Below are 27,210 nucleotides of genomic sequence, written 5' to 3'. Positions count from 1 at the left end.
GCTGGCTAGACTGTTGGGTCCAACGGGTCGATGTCAGGTTGGTGGTTGGTTTCTAGCAGAGTGCCCCAAGGATCGGTTCTAGGACCAGTTTTGTTCAACATCTTTATTAATGACCTGGCTGAGGAGATGGATTGCACCCTCAGCAAGTTTGCACATGAGGCCAACTGTAGGCTGCTAGGAAAGAGATCGAAATCCAGGACCTCTGTGGTAGTATTTTCTGAAATAAGGATGTAAAATCCCATTTAAAATGTTAACTGATAAAACTATATATTTAACTGGTTAACCAGCCCACCATGTCACCCCATGGCAGGCCCCAGAGGCTGCTCCGGCCAAGCTTGACAGAGCCCACTGTACCACGTTGCAGGCAGGGGGCTTCTCTGGCTGGGCTCACTGCACAGCACCATGGGGGGGTGGGGGGAGGCCGCTCCAGTGAAGTTGGGCAGGGCATGCCACATGTGTGATGAACAGGGACAGAAACTCTGTAGCAAAAAGCCATATCAGACAGAATTGTGCGTATTAGCAATGGATGTGGTCCCTTTAGCTTTGTACTAAACCACAATTAGTATCGACAACACGTTTAGTTGATAAAGTAAGGGGCTCTGTCAGGAGCTACCCCTGCTGTGGTTGCATTTTAAATGTAGTAATAGCTAGGGAGCTCTTACTACATTTAAAATGCAGAGCCGCAGCGGTCCTAGACCCAGCGCGAGCCAGTCTCTCTCAGTCCCGGCTTGCACTGGGTCCAGCAGCCCCATCCATAAAAGCAGTCTCTGTCTGTGGCAGCTGGGACTGGTCTCAGACAGAGGCTGCTCTGGCAGCAGCCCCTTTCTGCAGTGGGTCCAAGCTCCCCACTGGAACTGCCCTGCAGACAGTGGATGAGAAGCCTGTGAGATGTGGAGCGGCCTCTGCTCACGATAAGCCTGAGCCCCTCCTGGCCCTCCCCTGTACTGCTGCCTCTAGGCAGTAGCACAGTGGAGAGAGCAGGCAGCACTGCGGAGATGGTGCTCGGGGGAACCAGCTTTTAAGCCAGCTCCCCCCAGCACCAGCTCCTGCTTCCCCACCTTGTTATCTCTGATACAGAGGCAGCAAGGGGAGGGAGGAATGCGAGTAATCGATTACTCAACTAGCCGCTTACATTCTTCGTCTGAACTGAGACATAGGATGTTGGCTCAGAGATTAGGGCTACACTTCATATACAGTGTCTCTTGGGATGACTGCCCTTGCAACTTTTCTTCATAGCTGGGCTTGCTGGGAGCTTGGCACAGCCCCACCTCCCACGCCATCTTCCCAACTGAGTGGGAACTGACGGAGGACGAGAACCTGGAAAGACCTGATGCAGGAGTAGATGCCTGCCTGCCTGCAGTCCCTTGTCCATGAGCTTGATGAGGAATGCTAGGAGTAGGCCGCTGACTGGAGGCAGTGGAGGTACACATGGGACCAGCTGGCATTCAAGCATGACGCCATGTGCTTCTCCCACACCTTGGTGATGGAGCACATGGCCTCGTGCATGGAGTGGGCCACCAGCCTCCTCCCTGCCCTCACCCTCGCCCTTCTCCATGTGGCTTCCCTTCCTAGGCTCCTAGGGGCTCCCAGGGCCCCAGGACATGGGGCAGAGGGCTCTCCAGGGCAACTGAGGCCTGCCAACTACCCAGAGGCAGGTTCTAGTCCCAGCCTTGAGCTTCCCTTCTGTCCTATTCCAGGTTCTTTTCCCCAGTCTCTCCCCTATTGTATATCCCCCCACAAAAATACACTTGTTAAAAAAAAAGGCTTCTTTATTCGCTCTGCAGGGGAGGGATAAGGTTGGGGAGGAATGGTACACGGGGGAATGCAGAGGCCACTTGTGGAGAGGCCCGGGGGAGAGTCTCAGAGCTGGCGTTATCTGAAACTAATATATATAAGGTCTGAAACCACAATACAAGAACTAGAGGTCACCAAATGAAATTAATAGGTAGTGGGTTTAAAACAAACAAAAGGAAGTTTTTCTTCACACCACGCACAGTCAACCTGTGGAACTCCTTGCCAGACGATGTTGTGAAGACTAGGATATTTACATGGTTCAAAAAAGAGCTGTATAGATTCATGGAGGTTAGGTCCATCAATGGCTATTAACTAGGATGGATAGGAATGGTGTCCCTAACCTCTGTTTGTCTGGAAATGGGTGACAGGAGAGGGATCACGTGATGATCACCTGTTGTGCTCACTCCCTCTGGGGAATCTGGCCTTGGTCACTGTCAACAGACAAGATACTGGGCTAGGTGGACCTTTGGTCTGACCCAGTATGGTCATTCTTATGTTCTTAAACTCTCCCTCGAGGCCTCCCTGATGCACACAGCCTCTTGATGTGCTTGCCAAAAGGGAATGGTGTCCGGCTGCTCATATGCCCTGACTAGCTCTTCACCCTCTGTCCCCCACCCTGGCAGGAAAGTCTCCCCCTTGCTCCCACAAAGGTTTGGCGCACACAGCAGGCTGCCATCAAGAAAGGGATGTTGTGGTCACTAAGATCTAGGCAGGTGAGGAGAATCCTGAACCTTCCCTTTAAGTGGTCAAATACACACTGCACGCGCATGCAGCACCTGCTGAGCCTGGTGTTGATGTTCTCTTTGTGGAGTCCAGGTTGCCTGTGTAGGGCTTCATAAGCAAGGGGAGCAAGGGTAGGTTATGTCCCTCAGGATGCAGATTGGTATGTCCACATCCCCGACTCTGATGGTGTGGTCAGGGAATAAAATGCTACCATGTATCTTCCTGAAAAGGTGGGATTTCCGGAAGATATGGGTGTCATGTGCCTTCCTCAACCAGCCAACATTGATGCCTGTGTAGCATCCCATGTGATCCATGAGGGTCTGCAGTACCATGGATAAATACCCCTTCCTGTTGATATAGTCCAGGGCACGATGGCCAGGGGCCATGATGGGGATATGAGTGCTGTCTATGTCCCCCCCCACAGTTGGGGAAGGCCATGGTGGCAAAGCTACCCATGATGGTGTTGATGTTACCCAGAGTGATGATCCTCTGTAACAGCATGTTGTTGATGGCCTTGGCTGCCTGACAAAGCACAGCCCCGAGTGTGGATTTCTCCATGCCAAACTGGTTCCCAATGGAGTGGTAGCTGTCCGGCATGGTGAATTTCCACAGGGCAATGGCAATGCACTTCTGCATGGGGATGGCTGATCACAGTTGGGTGTCCTGTCACCTGAGGGCAGGGGCGAGCCACTTGCAGAGCTCCAGGAAGGTGGCCTTCAGCATGCAGAAGTTCTACAGCCACTGCTGATTGTCCCATCACTGCAGGACAATGCAGTCCCACCTGTCGGAACTGGTGTCCCTCCACCAGAAGTGGCATTCAGTAATGTGCAGGGGATTGATGGGTAGTGCTAGGAGTGCCAGGACCTGAGTGAAGAGTCCTCTGATTTGGGCTGGTTATTGTCCTGCTGGAGCAGTATGTGGGTCGTGTGGACGAACTGTGCCATGAGACGCAACACGAGGTCTGTGAGCCTGGTAGTGTTTTGCAAAATGCTCCAGCTCCATGTTGTCAGTGCTGTCAGAGCACACTGTGTCCATGAGTGTCTCTGAGGGGGAGGCAGTAGAGGAGTGGCGTGTGAGACGTGGCCATAAAGAGGAGCCTCTGTAAGCACATGTCAGCTTGCCGGTCCAAGCAGTCACACGAAGTGTTCGCCCTTCTGGTGCCCTCCCCAGAGTCCTTCCGGGCAGGGGCGGATATAGGGCAGGGAGAGTGGGGCGGTCACCCCGGGCCCCGCGCTTCAAGAAGCCCCGCGCATGCGCCGTGTCAAAGAGGGGGCCCCGCGAAATTGTGCTGCCCTGGGCCCCGCAAAATTGTCATCTACCCCTGCTTCCAGGGGCTTTAAATCCGATGCTGGCCCCAGTCAATTTGGACACGCTATTTCAAAATAATTCTGATGTATTTTGTTGCTCTCCTGTATTACGGGCACACTATTTTGAAATTATTGTTTTCAGAGTTATTTCAAATTAAGTGATGAGGAGTCCTGTGGCACATTATAGACCAACAGATTTATCGGAGCATAGTCTATAAGGCGCCACAGGACTCCTCGTCACTTTTGCAGATTCAGACTAACACTGCTACCCTCTGATACTTGATTTCAAATTAAGTTATTTTGAAATAATTTCCTAGTGTGGACATGCCCTGTCAGGGTCTAAGTGCCACTACATGGGACAATACACCACACCCAGTAGGTCTTCTTCTTTTGAATGTCGTGCCACATCACAAAGTGGAGATGGTAACAAATTCCACTTATTCAGTAGATAACTGCACCTGCACTGACCAGTCCTAAGCCGGTTTAGGACACACCACAGTCTCCAGGGAAGATCAAAGCCCTTCTGCTCAGTGGTGGGATCCGACCCAAGATGTTTGTTTGGGATGTCTACGTGCTGCCATTTAGCTTGACATAATTCCTTGACATAGACTTCCTTCGCTCACTGCCAGGGATGCTTATGGGATTTTAACCCAGTAGGTGTATGGGTTACATCTATAACTGAAGGGAAGCTACCCCTCTATTTTGACACAAGAATATCACTCAGAACTTCAGTAACAGAAAGCTAGCTGCAGAAATGGTGACTGCTTACTTTCACAAATCTTGAAATGCACAAATATCCTAGATAATTCAAAGCAGAAACTTTCTAGCTGGGACCATCTCAACAGGAAAGTGCTTAACAAGCTAAACCTCTCCATCCCAGAAGACGTGATCTGGAATATTGCATAGTGCATGCCTGGAGTGGGGGAGCTGGTGTTGATCCCACCACAACAGAAAATAAGTAAGCAAAATCAGAGCAAGATGGTGTCTGGTTTATAACTGGAGCTGGATACATATTTGGCATTGGATGAGAAAACCCACATGGAAACAGGATATGCTAGAAAGCCAAAGCCCAGTGCAGCAAAGATCTCTGTCCAGTACTCCCCAGGCACTAAAAAAGATGAACACAGGCCAGCAAGACTATGCCTAAGAAATGCAGGAGGATGCTAGCTTTTGCATTCTGGTAGCAGAGAAGGAGATGGCTCTGCTGACTTTATTGGAGACCATTCAGATCCTGCAGATGAAAATGTAGATGTAGAGTATGGAACACCTGCTTTATGTGAAGAATGTTCAGACTGATAAATTCACACGGTAGAGCTGAAACAGAAATGAATAGCTCAGTTTTCCTCCCATTACCTCTCTCCTCTAGCATGAATCTTGCAGGACCTCTCACATACGTGTTTGTAAGAGCTGGTGTTCCTGTCTCTTATGCAGTACCTCTCCCATTATTTGCTGCCTCCTGGTTTTGGTGAACCTTAGAGTCCTGCATGGATACAAAATTAGTATCTGCATCCACAAAAATGAGCCACAGGTATAAAGCAGACATCCATGGATTTGCAGGGCTCTGGTGAACCTGATCTATAAATGCAAGTGCTGATTGAGGTCTGAATTAGAATAAATAGATACATCCTGGTTGCAGTCAATTCAATACCAAGGGCAAGATTTAGGGGGAAAAAGAAGGGTGCAGTCCAAAGGTAAAAAAATGCATGTTTCAAAACAAGTGTTAAATGTGCACCCACAAGTTCACCTGCGATTATGCTTGTGTTATACATGCCTACTTGGTGCAGTTGAATGGCACCTAGAACATCAGAGAGTTTGACTTGAATGGCCTTAACTAAGAGCACCAAAGCTTTTAGCTCATGTAGTCTCATGCTTGTAGCACCAGAGGTCCCAGGTTCAAAACATATGCAAAGGAAGATTAAACATACATATGTTGTAGTTGTATAAGTGCACCTGTCATCATGCATGTATTTGTTGCAGATGCGTGTATGTAATTGTAATAAGCCATCCTATGCCTTGTGCACCTGCAATTGTGCATCAATTTATACAATTGCAATAAGTGGCAGTGCAAATGTGCACCCACCACTGCATGAATTTGTACTGCAAATGCATGCCCAAGTGAGTCAATGGTTGTGCAAATGTATGTGAGCATTTATTGCTGCTGCATGTGCAAAAGATTAACTAGGAGCAAAGCACTCATTGATACATGCATCAATTGTGATATAAGTGTGTGGTCTAGGAGTTCTCTGTTGACTTGCCATTGAAGCTGAAACAGAACACCGTGAAATGTATCATTGATACCAGGCACCTCATGGCCTCATATTTTTACCTTTTTATCTAGTGGGCCTCTCATCACATTCCATTGTGGTTTCAATGGACAGTCAACAGAGCATAGCAGCCCACATGTTAAAGTAAAGGGATTAAAATATTTTACAACTGTGAGTGTTCTTTGCAACTTTCCCTGTAAACAGGTCCTAACATAATATCAGCCTGTTGTAGAGAAAGGAGTACTTGAAGGATAAAGAGGAGTGATAATGCATCCAATCTTTTTAAGGTGAAGCCACAGTAATTTTTAAAGAGTCATACCCTAGGTCATTAGTACGAGTGGAAACATGCTATCTTTCCTTCCTTAACTATGCAGATGGATAGAGAGGAGCGAAAAGGGAATCATTTCTGACACCACCAACCCTTCCAGTCTCAAGTCTCCCCAAGTTCTTACTACCAGACACTATGGTTTTCCCCCTTTGGTTTGTCACCTGTGCTGGGCCGGCCCTACGAATGCTGCTGCCCTGTACAGCCTAGCACCAGCCCTCCACTCTTCAGGGGAGCAGCCACTCCGCAGGGGGACTGCGAGGGGTTGCTAACTTTCCCACATCAGAAAATGGCATCCAGATTAGAGAGACAGGAACCTTAGGCAGAAGCAGGGAAGTGAGGGAGGCGTCAGGCAAGCAGGTGGGAGGCACGGGTGGTGACAAGCCACACGAACGCAGGCCGGGGGACTCAGGAGGGGCAGAGCACGGCCAGAGAGAAGCAGCATTTTGAAGAGGAAACCACCACTTCTCTCTGGATGTTGGCTGTGTGGTTACCCCTTGCTCTTCCTGAGTCCTCCACACCACATGAACACTGCTCACCATCACCTAGTGAACAAGAGCTGGGAGCAGCCCACAGGGAGCGCCAGACCAGGGAATGGGGTTTGAAGGCCAGAGCTTGTGCAGGGACCACAGGGGTGGGGGGCAGCCAGAGGATGAAGCTGGGGGCTGCAGACAGGGACTGCTGTTGCCCATGCTCAGATTCCAGTTGCATAAGACACCATGAGTAAGAACAAACATGTATAATTTACACCCAAAATGAACAAGATGCAACCTCATCTTTTACACCTTTATATTGGATAAAATTCCTGTTCTCAGGCAAATTACCTATTGCCTTAGACCACTAGTTTCCACTGTACCCCCCCACCACAGAGGGGATACTGTTTCTCATGGAGATTATCCACAGTCCTTGAGTTTCAAGCCTTCTTTTTAAAAAGCTTTCCCCCTTTTTTCTCTCTCCCCTGACATGGTAACTCATGGTTATTCAGAGAAGGAAATTTTTTTTTAAACCTTTTGTTCACCCCGAGGTGTCTGGACCTTGATTGTCATGGAGGGTCAGGTAGAATTACCTCTAATGTGGCTAGAAGTGATGTCAGGCAGATAAAGCATTTCCTAACATTAAGTTTAATGTTTCTTTGTCTCAGGCATGTTATTGGTTGAGTTGTTCATAAAGCGAATAAGGAAAGGGTAGACAACCATTAAGTCAGTGCCCCCAATGAGCTCCATATCACCAGCCACTGTTCCCATAATTGTTAGAGAGGATAAAACAGTGATTCTCAAACTGAGATCAGCAGTCTACTTGTAGTCCACTGGCAAGAGGATCACAACAGCCTAGCTGGTTACAGGGTGCTGCTTTCCTTCTTTCGAGCTTGTTAAATCATATTTTAAAAATACATGAATACTTTTCAAAATTAATACTTTTCCACATAAACAACTGCTGTAGATGTAGTTCTACCATGCAATAGATAGCAGGGGAGAGGTATCTGCGAGACAGCCAAAAACATTTGAGAGCTTTACAGGAGATGAATATGCCAGGCTAGTTTTGAGATTAACATTCCCACAGAAAAATCAGATGGGAGCCACACACAAATGAGAAGCGCAAAAGCCCCAAACAAACCCTTATTGATGTAACAAAAAACAGGACTACGTAGCACTTTAAAGACTAATCAGATGGTTTATTAGGTGATGAGCTTTCGTGGGCCAGACCTACTTCCTCAGATCAAATTGTGGAAGAAAATAGGCATGACTATGTATACAAAAGGGATACAATCAAAAAAAAAGTGACTACATATAAAAAGGACAATTCAAATTTCAGAACTGGGGGGGGGGGGGGGGAGGAAGGAGGGAACAGACATTTAAAGTGCTACAGACTCCTGTTTTCTGTTTCAGCTAGACTAGACTAACACAGTTACGTCTCTATTACTATTCCTCATTGATGTGGCTGCCATCTGAGAAGTGAATGGCCCAAATCCCAATATGTATGTAAGATCTTGACCATGGTCTCCTTTAAGAATCTTTCACATATGCCCAAACTCCATTTGCCTGGTCTGAGGCCTAGTTAACAATGGACAATACATGACTAAAAAAAAAGGTTGAGATAAGCAAGAAACAGACATGTTTGTTTAACCAGCCATAAACAAGAGAAGACAGCACATCCGCAGGTGGGGAGCAGTAACTGGGAACTTATCATGAGTTACGGGCACATAACTCACAGAAGGGCCTAGACTCTGGTTTAGGACAAGATAACAAGTACATACTCCCTGAATGCCAACCAGAGTTCAGGGAGAGGGCTAGCATGTCATCATAAGTTATGGCATCCTTTCCTCACAGATGCCAACCCGAACTCAAGAGAACACATTGATAAACTATATGCAGTTGTTATTGTTGTGTACTGTTTACTGTTCTTTTTGCTTTGAGACCCTCTAAGCCAACCTGTGGGCCAACCTGTCTGGGAATGCCACCATCATTTCTATGGACCTGAAATTAGGATTTAACTTACATCTTGCAAGAGAAAAGTTTGAGGGATAACACCTGTGTAATAGCAAACATGTTAACCTGAGCTATGGGCAGAGCAATGATGTAACCTTTTAGATTACTGGCTTATTGTGCTAATTTTGCCTTGCTGCTAGAACCTATCCAGGGGCTAGGGAACTCACACCCCATCTCTTCTCTCCACCCCTTGGTACCCTGTATAATCTATTGTAATCAATTATTAAGCTGTGTCTCACTGAGCCTAACAGTAAAGTGACACTCTGCCAGTGCTGTATATAATAAACCCTCATGATTGGATCTATACGGTGTCAAACTTCTGTTCCTTCAGGAAGACGACACTTTCCACATTCCCATCTCACACCAGAGCCTAGGGGGCTCCAGGCTAGTAGATCGTGTGTTCTAGCCCCGTGGGGAGATATCAGAGGGACTGAAGTGCCAACATGGGCTTGCCAATTCAGGGGAGGAGGGCGCTGAGCCTCAGGGGATCTGCATCAAGGCCCTGGGCCTTAGGTTCCCCACTCCTGCCCTACAGCATCAAATCTAGACATCAAGAAGAAACTTCTTTTTGACTGAGGATGGAGAATATGGTAGTATAGGCAACGCAGTAGAGCTGGGCAATTCTGGTTTGTTTACTTAATTGCTCCTCAGCCATAGAGCTTCATAGTTCCCATTGGCTGTGGCTCAGTGTTTGCAGCCAAGGGGAGTCACAGAAAGCAGAGACCTGGGCCATGTCAATGGCAGTTGCAAGGCTCTGTGGCTATGGAGCAGTTAAACAAATTGGAGGGGCCTGTTAGCAGCAACACTGCAGGAGCCACACCCAAGTCCCCTTGGCTACTTATAGAAGGATGTGTTTTGGAACCCCTTTGTGACCTTTCCTAGGCTGTGTCCAGACTCAGGGTTTTTTTCGGGAAAAGTAGCCTTTTTCTGAAAAAACTTCCCCTGCGTCCAGACTCAAGCCGCGTTCTTTCGAAATTAAATCGAAAGAACGCGGCTTTTCTTTCGATGGCGGTAAACCTCATTTCACGAGGAAGAACGCCTTCTTTCGAAAGTTCCTCTTTCGAAAGAAGGCGTTCTTCAATGTAAATAGGGCTTCTTCAAAAGAGAGCATCCAGACTCACTGGATGCTTTCTTTCGAAAAAGCAAGCCGCTTTTTCGAAAGTTCAACGTGCAGTCTAGACGCTCTCTTTCGAAAGAGGCTCTTTCGAAAGAGGCTTGCAGTCTAGACATAGCCCTAGAGTCCTTCATCTAAATATGAACATTATTTTCTTGATTTTTTTTTCTTGTTTGAAATGAAGGTTAATAAAATAAGAGATGATTTGCTAAACTAAATGTTTACTTAAGGCTTTATTTAAAAAAAATCAGCCTATAAAATTATTTTTTCCACTGATTTAGTTTTAATTAAGTCAGAAATGTCAGATTTATGCTACTTGAAACTAAGCTAAACAGGAAGACTCAACCAACAAAATGCAAGCAAATGGTGAGTGGTACTTGAGTGTGTTTTCAATGCTTTAAAAAAAATCAGATCGTTGAGTTCTCTCTAATGTGAATATAAGTTGAAATAAATAAGGAGACCTCCAACATAAAAGATTAAGAAACAAGGCTTCTGGATCAAAATAAAATATTATTGAATTAAACTGTGATTCTCTTGTTTCCTAACTACAGTACAGCAAGAAAAAAAAAGACAAACACAATTTTATGTGATCAACAATATATTTAAACAAAAACATATGCATACCCACAAAGATAAAAACAATGCTGAGATAAACAAAATGTTTCATGTGAGAAATAACATTTGTGCATTATGACATCAGTGGAAACTTTTTAGAAATTCAGTAGTCAAAATAAATATTTAATAAATCATGCTTAGTGTCAAAATGTCAAAGTTTGGTGCTTGGAAATAAATCAGAAGGTACATTTCCTCCTATTAACAGTGCTGAATTTAGTGGCTTAATTACTGTAACACTGCCCTAAACAGTGAATAAATCATTTTTGTGATTAGCTTATGTTGAAAGTCACAAGACTAAAATACCGTTTGACTGCAAATAATAAAGAGAGTTTACTATACACATTGAAGAATTTATCACACCATGGAATCAACTGATACAAATGTATCAATGACCACTTCTTGTTACTGAAGATGCGTTTGACAGCGTCCAATGAACTGTGAAACAAATGAACTAATACCACAAAGGTTTGATAATACAATGATTTTTTTTTCAAAAGGAAAGAACACAGTAAGATATCATGAGAGCACCACAGGATTTCTGTTCATTTAATTTTAAATAAAATGATAAAAGTGATTTTTATAGCAAATGAAGAGCAACTAAAACATTATTGTATCATCACATACTTAGAAAACGGTTGCATTTATTATTTTGGACAGTGTTGTTTCATCAGTACACATTCTTTGAAAAAAATTACCTTTAAAATACCACTAGTGACAATGTATGTTCTTTATTCTTTGTTAAGCTCTGGAACACTAGTAAAACAAAGAAAAGTTTACTGCATAGTGAAGATTTAGAAAGATTTCAATGGCTAACACATATTGGAATTTAGAAAAAGTTAATAAAAATAGAATCAAGCTGAAGTTTATTTGGGTTCCCCAATAAACTCTTGATTGAGATTTGTTGAAGCTACCTTGAAAACAATATTATGAAGCATCTCTGGTTACCAACATGTTAGTGTTCAAGTACCATTTTTCACCATTAGAAGATCCATGTTTTCTTTTCATACTCTAGCCGACTCAAAAACTTGATGAAATGTTATGGGTTTTTCAACAGATTATTCTCGGTGTTGTAAAGCAGCCTGTTCTACTTCTTAAATGATATGCTGTCAGTATTCTTCCCATTTTCAAAGCACCAGGTCTAATTTCCAGTTTGATTAAACATTATGCAATAATTATAAGCAGTGTCCTCCCCCTGCTCTATTGTGACATGATAAAGGCTATTCACCATTTAAAATACGTTCAATCTCTTCTAGTCTTTTCAAAGCAGCGACTCTTTTTTTTTCAATGTCTTTGATTTCTTTTGTAGATTTTTTTTTAGTCTCTTTATCTGTGTTATTTTTTTCTGTTCGTTTCTTGCTATTTGACTGTCCTTTGTTAATGTTACTATTCAATGTCTGGGTGGTTCTCTGTTCACTTTTTACTTCTTTCAAGTTTTCAAATGGAATTTTTTCCCCTCCCACAGCTGCAGTTCCATCTGCTGGAAATGTTGACTGCTCTGCAGCACTGAGCAATGAAATTTTACTTCTGACTATGTTTAAATGACGTTGAATATACTCTTCATGTGGTGCTAATGCCAGTGTCTCAACAAGACATTTTTCTGCTTTTATTAAGTCTCGTTCCTCAAAATAAACTACACAAAGATTATGTTTTCCTTGCACATTGTTGGGCTCCATTTCCAAGATTTTTTCAAAACACTTTTTTGCTCCAATTATATCTTTCTTTTGGTTCATTAAGATGTCGCCCTTTAAAATCAGACCTTTGGTATGATCAGGGTAAAATCTCAATAATTCTTCTAGGACTGGCAAAGCCATCAGCTCTTTTGCTGTCTGAGAATAAAGAAGTGCCAAATTAAACAAAGCACTTCGGAAACCTGGTTGTAACCCTATGGCTTTCCTCATCCAAGACTCTGCTTCACCATCTTTTTTGTCATCCATTGCCAGCATACCCAAATTGAAGTAGCCATTTGCATCTTGTGGTTCTTCCTTCACATAACTTAAAAGCCTTTTCTTAGCTTCAGGCCTAAGAGCAGGGTCACCTAAAATGACAGAAAATACATTAGATATTTTTCCAAACATTTTTATAATCATCCTGAGAAATGCTAACATAACTCCTAAACAAAAACATACCATTCTTTAATATTACATATGTTTAGCATAAAATAAAACTGCACAAATGGTGGAAATACTACTAAATATTTTTGAAGGCTACAAAAGATATATTTATATCATACTGTTCTTCCCTGATGGGGAAAAAAAGGTTTAGTTTTTATATGAGCAGGTCTCGACAAATCAGTGTATCTACTTGCCCGGGGCGAGTAGACTTCAGCCGGTCGCCCCGTTTACCAGCGGCGCACGCATGCGCAATGCAGGTCTGGCACTTGTGCAGTGCGGGGCTGGCAAGTGGATTTCACCATGATTTGTCAAGCCCTGGAGATCCAAATAATGGGAGCTTTACAAGTGTCAGAACAAACAGAATGAGGAGAAAAGGTCAATACAGACAAATAGCTTTTGCAAAGGCAATCTTGGAGTGAAAGATCTCATTTTGTTATTAAAGAACAGTTAAGGCAGAGAGGGATAATTAGATGTCTGACCTCAAAACCAAGCTAAGATATCTTCTTAACAGCATATCAAATCCAAGATCCTAGAGCAGTGTTCCCGCTAAGATTTTTCATCCATGAGCAGACTGAGTTTTGTCTTGTGCACCAATACTGATATCATGTGCACTTGTTCAGATGTGTGCCACAATAGCACCCACCGGTTACTAACAAAATTATATTTAAACATAAATATAAATCATTTAAATTATGTTAGAAAAAATACTAAAACAAAGGATAATAAACAAGGTACATGACCCTGCATCTACCCACCCTGAAAACCACCCAGCTGCTGCCACCCACCATATGGCAGCTTGGGCCTCAGCCACTGGAGAAGCTGCTGCCCGCCATGTGCAGCGCCCCCCCTCCCGGCCGTAGCTGCAGCTCTTGAGCAGAGCAGTCACTGCGCATGGCCCTGCTGAGGAAGTGGGCAGGAGTCAAAAACTTAGTGTGTGCCCATGCAGGCATGCACCTTAGAAGAAACTATGTCTTAGAGTTGTCCACCACTACAGACTGCCTACATAAACTGTTCTGTACCTTTTAAAGTTATTGTGTTTCAAATCTGTCAGATATGATTTTTGATTAAATACTGGAACACAAATTGCAAAGAAGCTGAGGTCTGATCAGGTCAGACTGAAAATTAACTTACAGCTCAGGGCACCTTTTACGATACTTCATTACTTATATATTTTTCTTTTAGTATTGGATTTTGCTTAACTTTATGTAAAATACATACTATATTTAGAACAGAGGTGGGCAATAATTTTTGCAAGGGAGCCAAAATTAATTTTGTTATGTAGTCATAGGCTGGCTCCACCACAGGAAGGGGCAGAGCCTGGGGCAGAAGAGACAGGGTTGGGGACTAGCTTCCTCCCAGAGCTGTGTGGGTCAGAGGCTTTGAATTAAAAAACACACAACAGGCTTGTGGCTCTGCCGCTACTGTGTTGCATGGCAGCTGCCTGGGATTGCTGTGGCTATTTAAAAGGCTCAAAGATCCGGCTCTGGCCCCCTGCCAGGGTAGCACCATGACCGTGAGACATTTAAATACGATCCTGCTACCTGAGCCACCTCTTGGAAATTCAGTGGTACAGGGAGCAGGATATAAATAGAAAGAATCCAGATGCAGTCCACGGGGTGGATCAAAGTGTTTGGTGGGCCAAATTTGGCCCCCTGGCCACATCTTGCCCAGCCCTGATTTAGAGCCAGTTCACTCTTCTCCACATTAAAATATAAATTTATAACTAGTTACTTTTGCCACATAATCTTCATAATTCCCAATGTGCACAATCAGGGTTTACTTAACCGCACTTTCCAAAAAAATTCTACTAGAAATTGAGTACAATAAGTTTAGATTTACATTAATCACTATCATAATCAAGCAACATATAGAAAGAAGAAGGTATTTTTTACAGACAGCTTTAAAGCCCACTGAAGACATGGGAAATTTGCAGTCAGTAAAGAATAGATAAATGTATACAACATAGTTAAACATGGGAAGCTGGTTAGAGAGGAGGGTTTTACATATGCTCTGTACTGAGCCACATGTTGCTCTTCTACAGTTAAAGCATGACACTTGGAGCCCACCATGCCTCTCCTTTCTCTGCCTAATAGACTATCCAAGTAGAAGAGGTTGGGGCTTGTGGCCTCTGGCAGGGCTCCGGGCTCCTCTGAGCCTTGGCAGGTGCCTCCCATAAGGCAGAAGCCTCAAACTCCACTACCCAGCTGCAGGACAGAAGCCCCAAACCCCAGCAAGTGAGCCCCAGAAGGCTAAAGCCCTATATCCTGGGCAGCTTTCAAGGTTATGAAAATTATTGCATGTGACTCAGAGGGTCAATAACTTTGCCAACCCCTGCTCTATATGCCTAAGGTGATACCTTATAAATAAGAAAACTAAATGCAGGCATAAAAAACAAGCACATACCATCAGATGGGCTACACACAGATGTAAAACCTTGGTAATACTAAAGTAGTTTCATAAGATCTGGAAAAGCCTACAGGGGTAATTATGCAGGAAATAGTTTTGTCTCTTACTGCAGTTCTGGAGAATAAAAAAAATATGACTTTTCTAAAGATGACAAGTCAGTATTCATTAGAGGCTTAGTCACGCTGTGTGTGGTAAATACAAATATAGAACAGATATTTTATGCAAACCAACATACCAGATTCTTGCATTAGTAGTGCAGAATTGAACAATGCCAATTTATGTTTAGGATTAAGTTCTAATGCCCGGTTGAAGTTCTTCAGGGCTTCTGTTGGATCTTTCAGTTCAATGTAAACAATTGCCAAATTGTACCACAAGTCTGCATTGGTTCTGTCCAGTTCCAATGCTCTAAGATAAGCTTCCTTCGCTTTCACAGGCTTATTCATTTTTAGAAGTAATTCACCCCTGTTGAGGAACCAAATTTCTGTTTAACTTTCATCAATGTTTTGAAAAAACAAACATATTTTATAATAAAATGTTATTAACTGTTGTTTCCCTAAATTTGAGGGCTGTAGTGGGGGAGTAAAGAAAACTTTCAGTAGACAGACAATAAGATTTCATATAAAAGGGAGACCTAGTGAGGAGACTTTAAAAAAGCAGCACTGAAGACCAAGGAATTTAGGGCAGAGCTTGCTATACTGCCCATTTTAACAGGCTGAAGTTTGGGGCCCCAACCCCAAGGCACACAAAAGTATGCTTGCTGTGAGTAAGTATAACCCCCACACCTTCTGGGTGTGGTAAACTGCCCCATCTACTGGCACCAACACCACTTACAGAGAGAGAATAATATGCTGGCTCTACAGCCTTAACTAATAGCCAGCTGGCTTTTAGTAAAGGCTTACGCACTAAGCTCCAGAGCTCCCAAGTTTGATTCCATCAGTCGCTGTTACATAAGCATTATTTAAAGCAGGAAGGTTTATAATGCCATATGAAGTTCTAACTAAAACAAGCTTGAAGATAAATTACCAGTACCAGGAGTTCATAAAATGGGACTGAACTATGATATTTTAAAACAACAAAACTATATCTTGTTTTCAAATGTAAACTGACAGATATTAAATAAACAGCTCACAACGAAATCCATGCTATAAAGTAAATAAATGAAGTTATTTATTGGTTTTGTGATAAGTTTCGTTCACTAAGTACGTTTTGAAGAATACATCAGAAAAATACCTGCTAATGTAAGCCTGTTTGAAGTCTGGCCTCATACTAATTGCTTGTCGATACAACTGATCTGCTTCTTCAAGGCGAGATTCATTTGCCCGAATCAAGTTTGCAAGATTTATATAAACATTTAAATGGTTAGGAGCCACTCGTGCTGCATATTTTTTACCTGGGATAATCTAGCCAAAGAGGGGAAAAAAGCCAAAAATGAATCAGCAGAAAATTAAAAACAAAATCAGAAAGCATGCATATAGTTGGAAAGCAGCTTCATGCGTTTAAACTTTACCAAGATAAAACAGTGAATGTGTGTGTGCACGTATGTATATATAAAATAATAACCTGAACTTGAAATGCAATATCAGCATTAAAAACAACAAATTCTAAAACATGACAAGTCCCTTCCCCCAAAAAAAGAGCAATTTGATGGGCTCAAAACCTTATTTAAAAAACAGGCACAACAGTAGTAGGTTAAAAAAATCAGTGGCACAAAATTTAAATTATTGCTGAAATAACAATTGGAACCATGGCAAATACTTACCCACCAACATACAGCCCCCCAAGCAGATACTCACTAAGAACATGGATATTTTTCTATTTAAAAAACATCTGACATTTTGTTAGGCATTTTAACTTCATTTTTCTTTTGTCCATAAAAGCTCCTATGAAAGCTGGTTGGGCCACTATCTGATACGGATATCCAGATGCAACTGACATTAAACTGTATCAGATCCTCAATAATTCTCATCTTGTTGCACTACACAATTTGATTCCATATTTAGATTGGTATTCTGATCTTCGCAAAAGAGAGTGAGAAATAATCTTGCTAAAATAAGTATTATTCATAGCATATAAAATTAGATAATGGATTGTTAAGGACAAAGTCAAATAGCTACAGTGCTCTAAAAATCTAACAGTAACAGAAATGCATGGGTTTTAAAGAACATGTTCAATCTATAGGTTTCTTTAGTTAAACATTTTCTTGCAGCTACGGAAACCAAAACAGTAGCATTGGACAATGGGATGGGAAATAGTACATTTTTGCACTATTTGGTGGGTGGAGCTTTAGGATTTGTTTTTTGGCCACATACAAAAGAAGTCAAACAAAAAACCAACAGTGTGAAGTTTAAAAGTTCCTCGTTTTAATGAAACAATCAAACTAATATTTGTTGAATTAATATGACTTTGATTAGACTCTGAGGCAATATATTAAAATTTACTTAATGTATAAAATTCTACACTATTATGAATAGTTTAGAACTTTATACTTTAAGTAAGGAAACAGAAGCACTTGCTGCAACATGGTCAATCTTCAATCCATAATGCACTTGACTGAGACCTTGTCTACATTTTTAAGCTATCTGCAACAAAGGACGGATGTGTCCACTCTCACTGTGGTGTTTAGCTAAATGCAGCAGTGAAAAGCGGCAGGGAAAGTTCCCATTTTTCTGCTAAATACTTCCACTATGGTGAAAACGGCAGCATAGAAGCAGGAAGCACTACAGGGTGTGCAGAGAACTGTGCAGGCTATGTATACTAGGATTCAGGCATATAGGGACACTGATCTACTTTACTTGCCTAAGCCATGCCTTGCTGTCTACACCTTGTTATCTATGCTTCTGCTTCGGGCCCTACCAATTTCACAGCCATGAAAAACGTGTTGTGGACTGTGAAATTCTTATCCCTGTGAAATCTGATTTCCCCCACCATTGAGAGCTCAGAGCTCCTAGCCTAGGACACTCTGGGGAGGAATAGGAGTTGTCCTTTATCTGCAAGGCTGCCCTTGAGAGGAGATCAGACACACCTCCAAAGGCAGCACAGAAATGCGGGTGATACACCCTCACTTCTGTACTGCTGCAGCTTGGGAACTAGACTTCGGGCTTCCATTCCAGGTCCCCACCAGCACAACTCTAGGGGCATATTTTTCAAAAGAGAGATGTAAATTAGACTGATCGAAATTGCAAGTGAAGCTGGGATTTGAATTTCCCATGGTTCATTTGCATAAAGGCGGCCGCACGTTATTTTGAAATGGGTATTTTGAAATTGAAACTGTTGTCTAGATGCGGTTCTTTTGAAAAAACAACCCTTTTTCGAAAGATTGCATACTTAAAAAAAAAAAAGAGTACAGTATCTTTTGAAAAAGGATCCCCCCCCCATTTAAAGAACCATGCCTCCAAGAACCTCCTCAAACTGCAGGAAGCTTGGAAGCTGCTGCCTAGACAGCACAGAAGTGAGGGTGGCAATCTTGGGAACCCTCCTCTTCAATAACTTTGCAATGCCGAAATCATAGAGGGGGGGATCCCCACTGTTACAACACACTGAAATTTGATCATGAATTTGGTAGTGCCCTACCCATGCTAACTGGGTGTGCAATGTCTACACTCCACACGCCATTGTAAATATACACGTACCTGGAAAGATCTCAAAAGATGATAGTTTAAAAAAAACATTACTACTTACCTGTGGCATTAGTGATTTAGCAATCATGTATGAGTCTTCTGCTTCTTTGGTTTTATTTAAATTTTTAAAAGTTCTTCCTACGTTCATGTGGGCACCAATATCATCTTGAAAATAAAATTTGATATTCCATTCATATCTCATTTTAACAAGTGTATTTAAAAATCTATGCCTTGTGAATACTGAACATTAAATGCTTCCATTTTAAATATAAGCCAACCGAGTATTAAGAAGTCACTGATGCTTACTGGAAAACTGACAAAATATTCTAATTGTACTGGATTTTGGCCATACTAGTGGCTCTTTTTGTTTTCCAAAAAAGAAGGAACTTTTTATTGAAATGGAATCTGAGGGATGAAGCATTCTAACGTCTGATATTTCTCATTTGAAATTATAATTGTTTGTGACAATAAAAGAAAAATCTCCACAATAACTACTTGAGGCTGAACCAAAATGGTGCACAAGGTTTGTCGACAGGAGCAAGTTATACTGCATGGAAATTACATAAAAATTGTAATTTCAGGATAGGACTAAGCAGGAGATAAACTTCTTAATTTTCTCTTTTATAAATACATTAATAAACAAAAGAAAAAGTAACGGAATTATTAGCAAAATGGTGTCAGAATTATTTATTCATAACTAGTTAGAACAATCTTCTGTATTTAATATGCAGATTTACTAAGTATACATTCTGCATCCACATGTTATTAAAGAAAGACTATGAGGTGACTGAGTGCAATACTTTCCTCCCAGCACCGGCTCCTGCTCCCGCCCTTGCTGCCTCTCTCTGGTAGAGGCAGCAAGCGTGAGGGAAAGCAACTAATCGAATCACTGGACAACTAACTGATACATACTGGATAGTTGACTAGTGATTTGACAAGTCACTTACATCTCTAAAAACAAACCACTAAAACAGAAAGTGTGGCTTTTAGGTCCATGTTTGGCATACAGAAGCTAAATGATCATAAAGGTTTTTGGTTAGTAATTTTTTTTCCTCTCCATAGCAACTAAAGTGCAAAAACACTTCAGTTAGTCTATAAGGTGCCACTGGACTCCTCGCCGCTTTTGCAGATTCAGACTAACATGGCTACCCCTCTGATGTTAAGAGGTAAAATCCCTGCATTGCTGTACATCCACAAAAAACTATTCTGAATAAAGTTTACAATAAGATAACATCTTGTCTACACTTCTTACAGAGAATAATCTTGCCACAGTCAAAGACATGACAATCTACTGAGTCATATTACATGATTTAAAGTTCCATTATGGAAACAAACAATTAATGCAGAAGTATTTTCACTTAAACAGTGAAACTTAATTTAATCTAAAGAAAAATAGATTACAAAAAGAAATTATTTCCTTAGAGCAAATTAAGAAGAAATCATCAACACCACTGAATGCACCTGAGCAAACGCAACTAGTTAATAAGATTTACCTGGTTGCACTTTTGTGGCCTGTATGAAGAATCTCAAAGCTCTTTCAAAGTTCTTTTCATTTTCTAAAGCATGACCCACATTATTCCACAGTTTGGCATTGTTCTTATTTACCTGAATACGGAAGGCATGCAGATATTACATTTCAATTATATAACCCTTGTAGCACTTTTAACTCTATTGAATATAAATGAAGGAGGAAAACAATTTAGAACTGTATTTAAATTTCACAAAACTTCAGTGTAAAAGTGTCAGATCACAGACTGGTAACATTATAGTGATTAAAATAAACTTGTTGCCCAGAATCTGTTTTCTTTACCAGATTCTGCCAACTTTAATCCTTCTAGAAGTTCAGAAACGGCAACAATCTGTATTACTATTCTTAAGGGGAAATGGGCATCCAAGGATAAACAGTCTGCCCCTCTTCACCTTTAATTCAAAGATGGCTTATTTTGGGGAATCAAATTTTTAAAACATTTCATCCTCACAGAATAACTATGCCTGTGGATCCATGCAAATGAGCAATCATGTTTTATAATACAGGCAGTCCTCGAGTTACGCAGATCCAACTTATGTTGGATCCGCAGTTACGAACGGGGCTTTTCTCGCCACGGTCCCGCTGCCCGCATCCTCCCGGGCGAGAAAAGCTGTTCCGCGTCTCCCTGATCTGCTGGTGGGAGGTGGGAACCCAGCAGACCAGGGAGACGCGGAGCAAAGCCGCGAAGGACGCCGGCAGCGTGACAGCCCAGACGCGCCTTGGTCCCGCTGCCCGCGTCCTTGCTCCGTGTCTCCCTGGTCCGCTGGGACCCCCCCCAGCAGACCATGGAGATGCGGAGCAAAGCCCCGGAGGATGCGGAGAAAAGCCCCGGAGGATGCGGGCGGGACCGCGGCACGTGTCGGCGGTCCCACCGCCCGCATCTCCCTGGTCTGCTGGGGGGGGGGAGGGGCACAGCTAGTGCGCCCCCCCCCCAGCAGACCAGGCTTTTCTCGCCGCTGACACCTGGGGTAGAGTAGCTGGGGCGCTGCCGGGTTGGTCCCGCAGTGTGGCTCCTCGGAGCTTCTGGTCAGTTTCAGCAGCGGCTGAATCAGGATGCCTGGGGCAGAGTAGCTGGGGTGCTGCTGGGTTGGTCCAGTAGCGCCGAGGTGCGGCGCTGTGGGGACCTACCTGGCAGCGCCCCAGCTGCTCTGTCCCAGGCGTCCAGATTCAGCCGCTGCTGAAACTGATCAACGGCTGAATCCAGGAAGCCCGGGGCAGAGTAACTCTGCCTCCTGTAATCAGCCGCTGGTCAGTTTCAACAGCGGCTGAATCTGGACGCCAGTTCCGACTTACATACAAATTCGACTTAAGAACAAACCTACAGTCCCTATCTTGTACGTAACCCGGGGACTGCCTGTACCTTCAAATGTGTACTTACAATCAAGAAAAAGCTCCAATATTTTTTTCCCCTCAGCACATTAATTCCAATGTGAGATGACACCTTTTTCCAGCATTTTTTTTTTAAATGTGTGCCCCCTTTTAAGGTCTAGAGAACCAGGAAATGACTTTCTGTTGCAGCTGACGACCAGGCCAGTGTTGGGACACTGAGCCATCCTCACACCAAGTAACTAAAAGAGACAGGGAACTATATGGATCCATGCCAGTGCAGGAAAAGACCTCTTTTACTTGGACCAGGCAGAGCAATGCCCATCCTTCCTCCAATGGAAAGTGGTGAAATATTGGAGAGTGTCAGAATACACTGTGGGCATGGCAGTCATTGCTACTTTTTTCAGGTGTTGGGAAGCAATTTTTCCTCACCATCAGACTGACCAAGGACAACTGGTTTTTAATTTCCAACTTTCCCACAGCAGGTTCAGAGAGGTTAGTTGAGGCAAACGTAAAACGAGTTAAGCTAGGACATTGCAACTCATTATGTAAATGTGGGGTGGATGTTCAGTGCAGAAACTCCATATGGTATGATACAGTGATCAGAAAAAATAGACTAGCAAATGATTTAAAAGAGGTAGTCTTTAAAGGAGCAGAAACTGGGAGATATGGGGGTTGGGGAGAGAGATTGTGGCTCCAATGACTGGAATGGCAGGGAGCCAATCCCCTCTTCTTTATAGACCCTTCTCCCCTAAACCTCATTTGAGGTGGGGATGGTGAGGTCCCAACAGTAGGTTGTCTGGGGACCAGGATGATTAATGGGGAGGGCTGTGGAAGCACACTGGGAATATTTATTGAAACAATTATGAAATTATCTGAACTGTACCTTGTTTTCCACTGGGTACTCCCAGATATTTAAAAATAAATTTGTGGCTTAATTAAACTACATTTAGCTTCTCTTGTTCTCCTACTGCAGTCAGACACTGATCCATTATCTACTCCCCTTTGCCACTCTGAAAGATAATACTGTACCTTTAAAGCTGACATAAATAAGGTGTATTCGGATTCCCAATCCCAGTTTCTGTGCAGTGTTTTTAAGGCATGAGTGAATAGCACTACAGACAGACAAATCCAGGACAGTTTTCTTAGCACACTGTTAAACAAACAAACGAAAAATAAAAATAAAACCAGGGGTGTAAAAACACTGATCACTACACACTTCTAATACTATATACTAAGGGGAATATTTTACCTCCTTCTGGAGTATAGATATAACTGTTTCTCATTGCTGAGTTAAAGAAAAAAATTGCAATTGATCTTGTAATTTATTCTGATAGAACACTATCAACTAATTTACAATCTGACCATGGAGGAAAAGAAGAGTCATCTCAAAATTTTGTCATTTACTGTATCAACTGTAATGTCACAATGTCCACTTGTGAAATAAGTTTATGACAACTAAAATACAAAGTGGGGGATGTCCTTGCAGAGGACAAACTCTCAGAAGAAAAATTCAAATTTAAGGCAATGAATGGGATCCAGAAGTCAAATGAAAAAAAGTTATACATTTTAAAAATCAAAGATTGAGAACACTTACTAGGTCATCTACTCCAACATCTTTGTCCAATACAAGAACATTCTATACAAGATTTCTAATGCATAGATTCTCTAACTTTTCACATAGTTTGGACTACAGATAACCAGTTAATATTACTTGTTAAACGCTGCCTACCTGGAGAATCAACTATTCTCCCCCCCTCCCAACATTGCATTTGAACTTGAGCCAGCATGCAGGCTCAGTCCTGGCATGTGCTGGGTCCCAGCAGCTGTCCCCACTTTTAGGCTGAGCCCCTCCCACCCCCGTAGCTCTGCATTTGAACTTGGAGCTGGCACACATGCCAGGACAGAGCCTGCCTTCTGGCTCCAAGTTCAAACCAAGTGGGCTGTAGTACATCCGCAGGCTAAACTAATGATTAACTGTGTAACCAATAGGATATCGAATGGTTATCTGGTAACGATTTAAAATGATTTTTAAAATCCTTAGTTTGGACTTCATCATAATGGAGAGGGTGTCTCTTGAACTGACATGTCTATTCATAATCATGTATCAGCCTGTGGAAACTACAAATTCTTAAAACTTTCTTTCATTTAATGTATCAACTTTTTTTTTTATTGAATTTCAGAAACTGAAAATCATTGGGAAAATTCAGTGTTAGGTGATCACTCTGTTCCTCAATGCAACCTTATCAATAAGGAATTAATGTGAAGTTCTAAGGTCTGTATTATACAAGAGGCCAGATTAGAGGACAACAGTGATCACTTTAGGCCTTGGAAACTATGAAACCTCTATTTCTAGAATTTTGTTCAGTTTATTTTCTATTCAGATTGTGTGTTTTGGGAGTGCTACTTGGGAGTGGTTTATCAGAGCTAAATACAGAAGATATAGTAGTAGCCTGATAATGTGGATCCCAAATCCTAAATCAATCCCACTACAAAAAAACTAGGACGGACACAGCAACCTTCTTGTAAACTCATTTGCACTGTTTGGTTTTAAGAAAAATTGAAAATGCTCATTTTATGCAACCTTCTCAATGAAAACAACTCATGGTGGCTCATTTGTGTCAGTTATTTCTTATACTGTGTTCTGTAATAACTCTACCCAATGTGCTGTATTTTTGTAGTAAGACTGAGGAAATGCTGCTTCCCTAGGGTACGTCTACATTTGCACACTCTTTTGAGAGAGGGATGCAAATGAAGACATTCGAAATTGCAAATGAAGCCAGGATTTAAATATCCCGCACTTCATTTGCATATTCACATTCTATTTCGAAATTACAGACGCTGTTATTTTGAGAGAAAACCCTTCTCCCGAAATAACTAGTAAATCTGTACGAGAAATAAGGGTTATTTCGAGAGAACGGTGCTCTCTCAAAAGAGCCACATCTTAACAGCGTCTGTTATTTCAAAATAGCACTATTTCGAAATAGTACCAGAACACGAATATGCAAATGAAGCACGGGATATTTAAGTCCTGACTTCATTTGCAATTTCGAATGTTTTCATTTGCATCCCTCTCTCAAAAGAGGGTGCAAGTGTAGACATACCTCTAGGGGAAATAATGAAAACAAAAGGCTTTTTATATTACATCTAAAATGATGTATCTATTGTGCAGACCTATGAGGGTGCAGATGGGCCTAGAAAAATGATGGTGACTGGTACATGCCTCGTTAGTCTATTTATATATCCGCCATTACCCCGTACCCAGATATCATTAGTTTTCTTTTCAGAAGCATATATGGCATTCCCACACATTTCTGAGGCAAGGGGCCCAAGTCCTTCCTATATGCATAGTGTCCAAGGGGCAGGGAAAAGACTCTGCAGTTATCAGGTATTAGACAGTAGTTTCATGTCCATGTATAGGGCATATGCTCTCATGTCTCTGTAGTCCTAGAGCTGGGAAGATACAACTGGGAGTTGGTGCAATTTCTTCTCTGGGGTGGCCTTGCTCACAAAAGCTGCCACTGTCCACCCTTAGCTCTGCATCCCATAAAACTAAACGAGTTATCAACATTTTTAAATGTACAGCAAACCAAAATATATATTACATGCACATTATATAAACTTTACAGTTAAACATACAAGTGATTGCAGTCACCCTTTAAATAATGTACAAGACAAGTTGAAACAGATTAAAAATCTATTTTAAGAATATTTTCTTTCTAAACACAAAGTGAACAGTAATGCTAATGAGAAACAAATTTTAACATTTGTGTTTCTTTAATATAAAACCAGATGGGACTAGCTATTCGCCTTCAAAAGGCTGTCTACTTAGCAGCAACGTTAACCTGCAATAAAGAATTTTGCACTACAACAGAAAATATTTTATTTCAAATAAACCTTTTTTTAAAAAAAAAAAAAAGACAAAAAAAGACAGTAATTGACATCAATACCTTTTGGAAACAATTAAGGACAGAGAATATAAAATCATGAAGAAAAGCTTACTAGTGAACCACACACTCGGTAGATGCCACACTCAGGTTACAAGATGAAAGACTACACTGTGAATTATCCCTAGCAACAGGTTTTCAAAGTAGCCATTACTCTATCACTTCAGACATCCCGAATTTGCTTTTCACTAATACATTATAGAAATGTAATCAAACAAGTCAAATTCTTCAAACTTATAATTTGCGTATCATGAGAAAGAGGTAGACAAAGATCATCTTTCCTTTTTAGCATTTGATTCAGTTTTCAAATTCCATTTCAAAACAATTTTAATCTAATTACGCTATACTTGAACAATTGTAAAATATCTTTTATCATCAGAATAGTCTGAGTTGTATGTGGCAAGAAACTAAGAAACAAATATTAAAAGTTAATAAAGTGGTCAAGATAAGAGAGAGCAAATGAATCAGGGAAATGTCAAAGAAACCCAAAAACCCATCTGCAAAAGTGGTATTATGAACTTCAAGATTGCTTCATAATATTTGAACCTGAAATATTAAGTAATGCAATGGGATTAAATACATTCACCTTTGCATATGCACAGTGCAGACACTTGAAAAGCAAGACCCTCCCACAAGGTAGAACATTTTGAAAGCATCTGTGATACTGGTACAAGATCTGTGTTCATCCTACACATAAACCAGCAAAAGTAGTTTTTTACATCCATGTCTTAATTCAAGTACATTTAAAACAAAAGTTTTTTTTTTAAATATTCTTGAATTATAATCCCTTAATAGGAAACAATTTAAGATGTTATTGGTTCCTATGACTGGTGGTAATTTTTAACAGGAAAAAATAATCAGATTTCAACAATCAACTGAATACAGTAAAACTCCATTGGTCCGGCATCTGATCGTCCGGCACTCCTGATAGTCTGGCACCATCAGGAACCCGGAAGTGCTCCGGGCAGCCGGACCATTGGAGCTTCTCTGCCCTCGGCTTCCCGATTCAGCCACTGCTCAAACTGACCAGCGGCTGACTCCGGGAAGCCCGAGGTAAAGCTGCTCTGCCCCGGGCTTCCCGGAATCAGCCGCTGGTCAGTTTCAGCAGCGGCTGACTTGGGGACGCCGGGGGCAGAGCAGCTGGGGTGCTGCTGGGTTGGTCCCACCGTGCCGAGGAGTGAAACTGACTAGCGGCTGACTCCGGGAAGCCCACAGCCGCCCCTTGGCGCTGTGGGACCAACCCGGCAGCACCCCAGCTGCTCTGCTGTAGGCGTCCCAATTCAGCCGCTGCTGAAACTGAATCGGGGACGCCTGGGGCAGAGCCGGACTATCAGAAGGGGGGGGCTATGAGGGGTCTGGGGTGGCATCCCCCCACACCACCCTAGACCCCTCATAGCCCCCCTTCCGATAGTCCGGCATATCTGATAATCCAGCACCCCCTGGGTCCTAAAGGTGCTGGATTATCGGAAATTTACTGTAATATAAGTCTCCTTATTTAAAATATGCTTTTTTTCATTGCTTCCATCATCTAAAAATAGCAGAAAAAGACAGTTACCTGTTGTTCATGTCCATTCCAATCAGGTGTATGCGTACAGCATGCATGAGCATCTGAAACTTTTTCCCCTAGCAGCTCACATGGGGGTCGGC

General features: G+C 42.3%; 1 protein-coding gene and 1 pseudogene across 3 annotated transcripts in view; one reads left to right on the top strand and one right to left on the bottom strand.

Annotated features, from left to right (window-relative positions):
• Positions 1–2,729: 2,729 nt before the first annotated feature.
• On the top strand, positions 2,730–5,136 carry LOC142827904 (sperm flagella and cilia-associated protein 1 pseudogene; annotated as a pseudogene).
• A 5,457-nt stretch (positions 5,137–10,593) lies between these two features.
• The window catches only part of TMTC3 (transmembrane O-mannosyltransferase targeting cadherins 3), a 60,239-nt gene continuing 43,622 nt past the window's right edge, over positions 10,594–27,210 (bottom strand). For all 3 annotated transcript variants that reach the window (XM_075932795.2, XM_006114005.5, XM_089780187.1), the window contains 6 exons: positions 22,649–22,769; positions 20,256–20,367; positions 18,824–18,927; positions 16,376–16,545; positions 15,381–15,607; positions 10,594–12,663 (listed from right to left, as the gene is read on the bottom strand). In XM_075932795.2, the coding sequence (XP_075788910.2) occupies positions 11,846–12,663; positions 15,381–15,607; positions 16,376–16,545; positions 18,824–18,927; positions 20,256–20,367; positions 22,649–22,769 (1,552 nt within the window). In that variant the 3' untranslated portion in view covers positions 10,594–11,845. The remainder of the gene's footprint in view (positions 12,664–15,380; positions 15,608–16,375; positions 16,546–18,823; positions 18,928–20,255; positions 20,368–22,648; positions 22,770–27,210) is intronic.

The sequence above is a fragment of the Pelodiscus sinensis genome, chromosome 1 (genome assembly GCF_052426305.1).
Source record: "Pelodiscus sinensis isolate ZL-2025 chromosome 1, ASM5242630v1, whole genome shotgun sequence".
NCBI lineage: Eukaryota > Metazoa > Chordata > Testudines > Trionychidae > Pelodiscus > Pelodiscus sinensis.
Note: the sequence above shows the minus strand (reverse complement) of the source record. Positions and strands in the feature narration are given on the sequence as shown.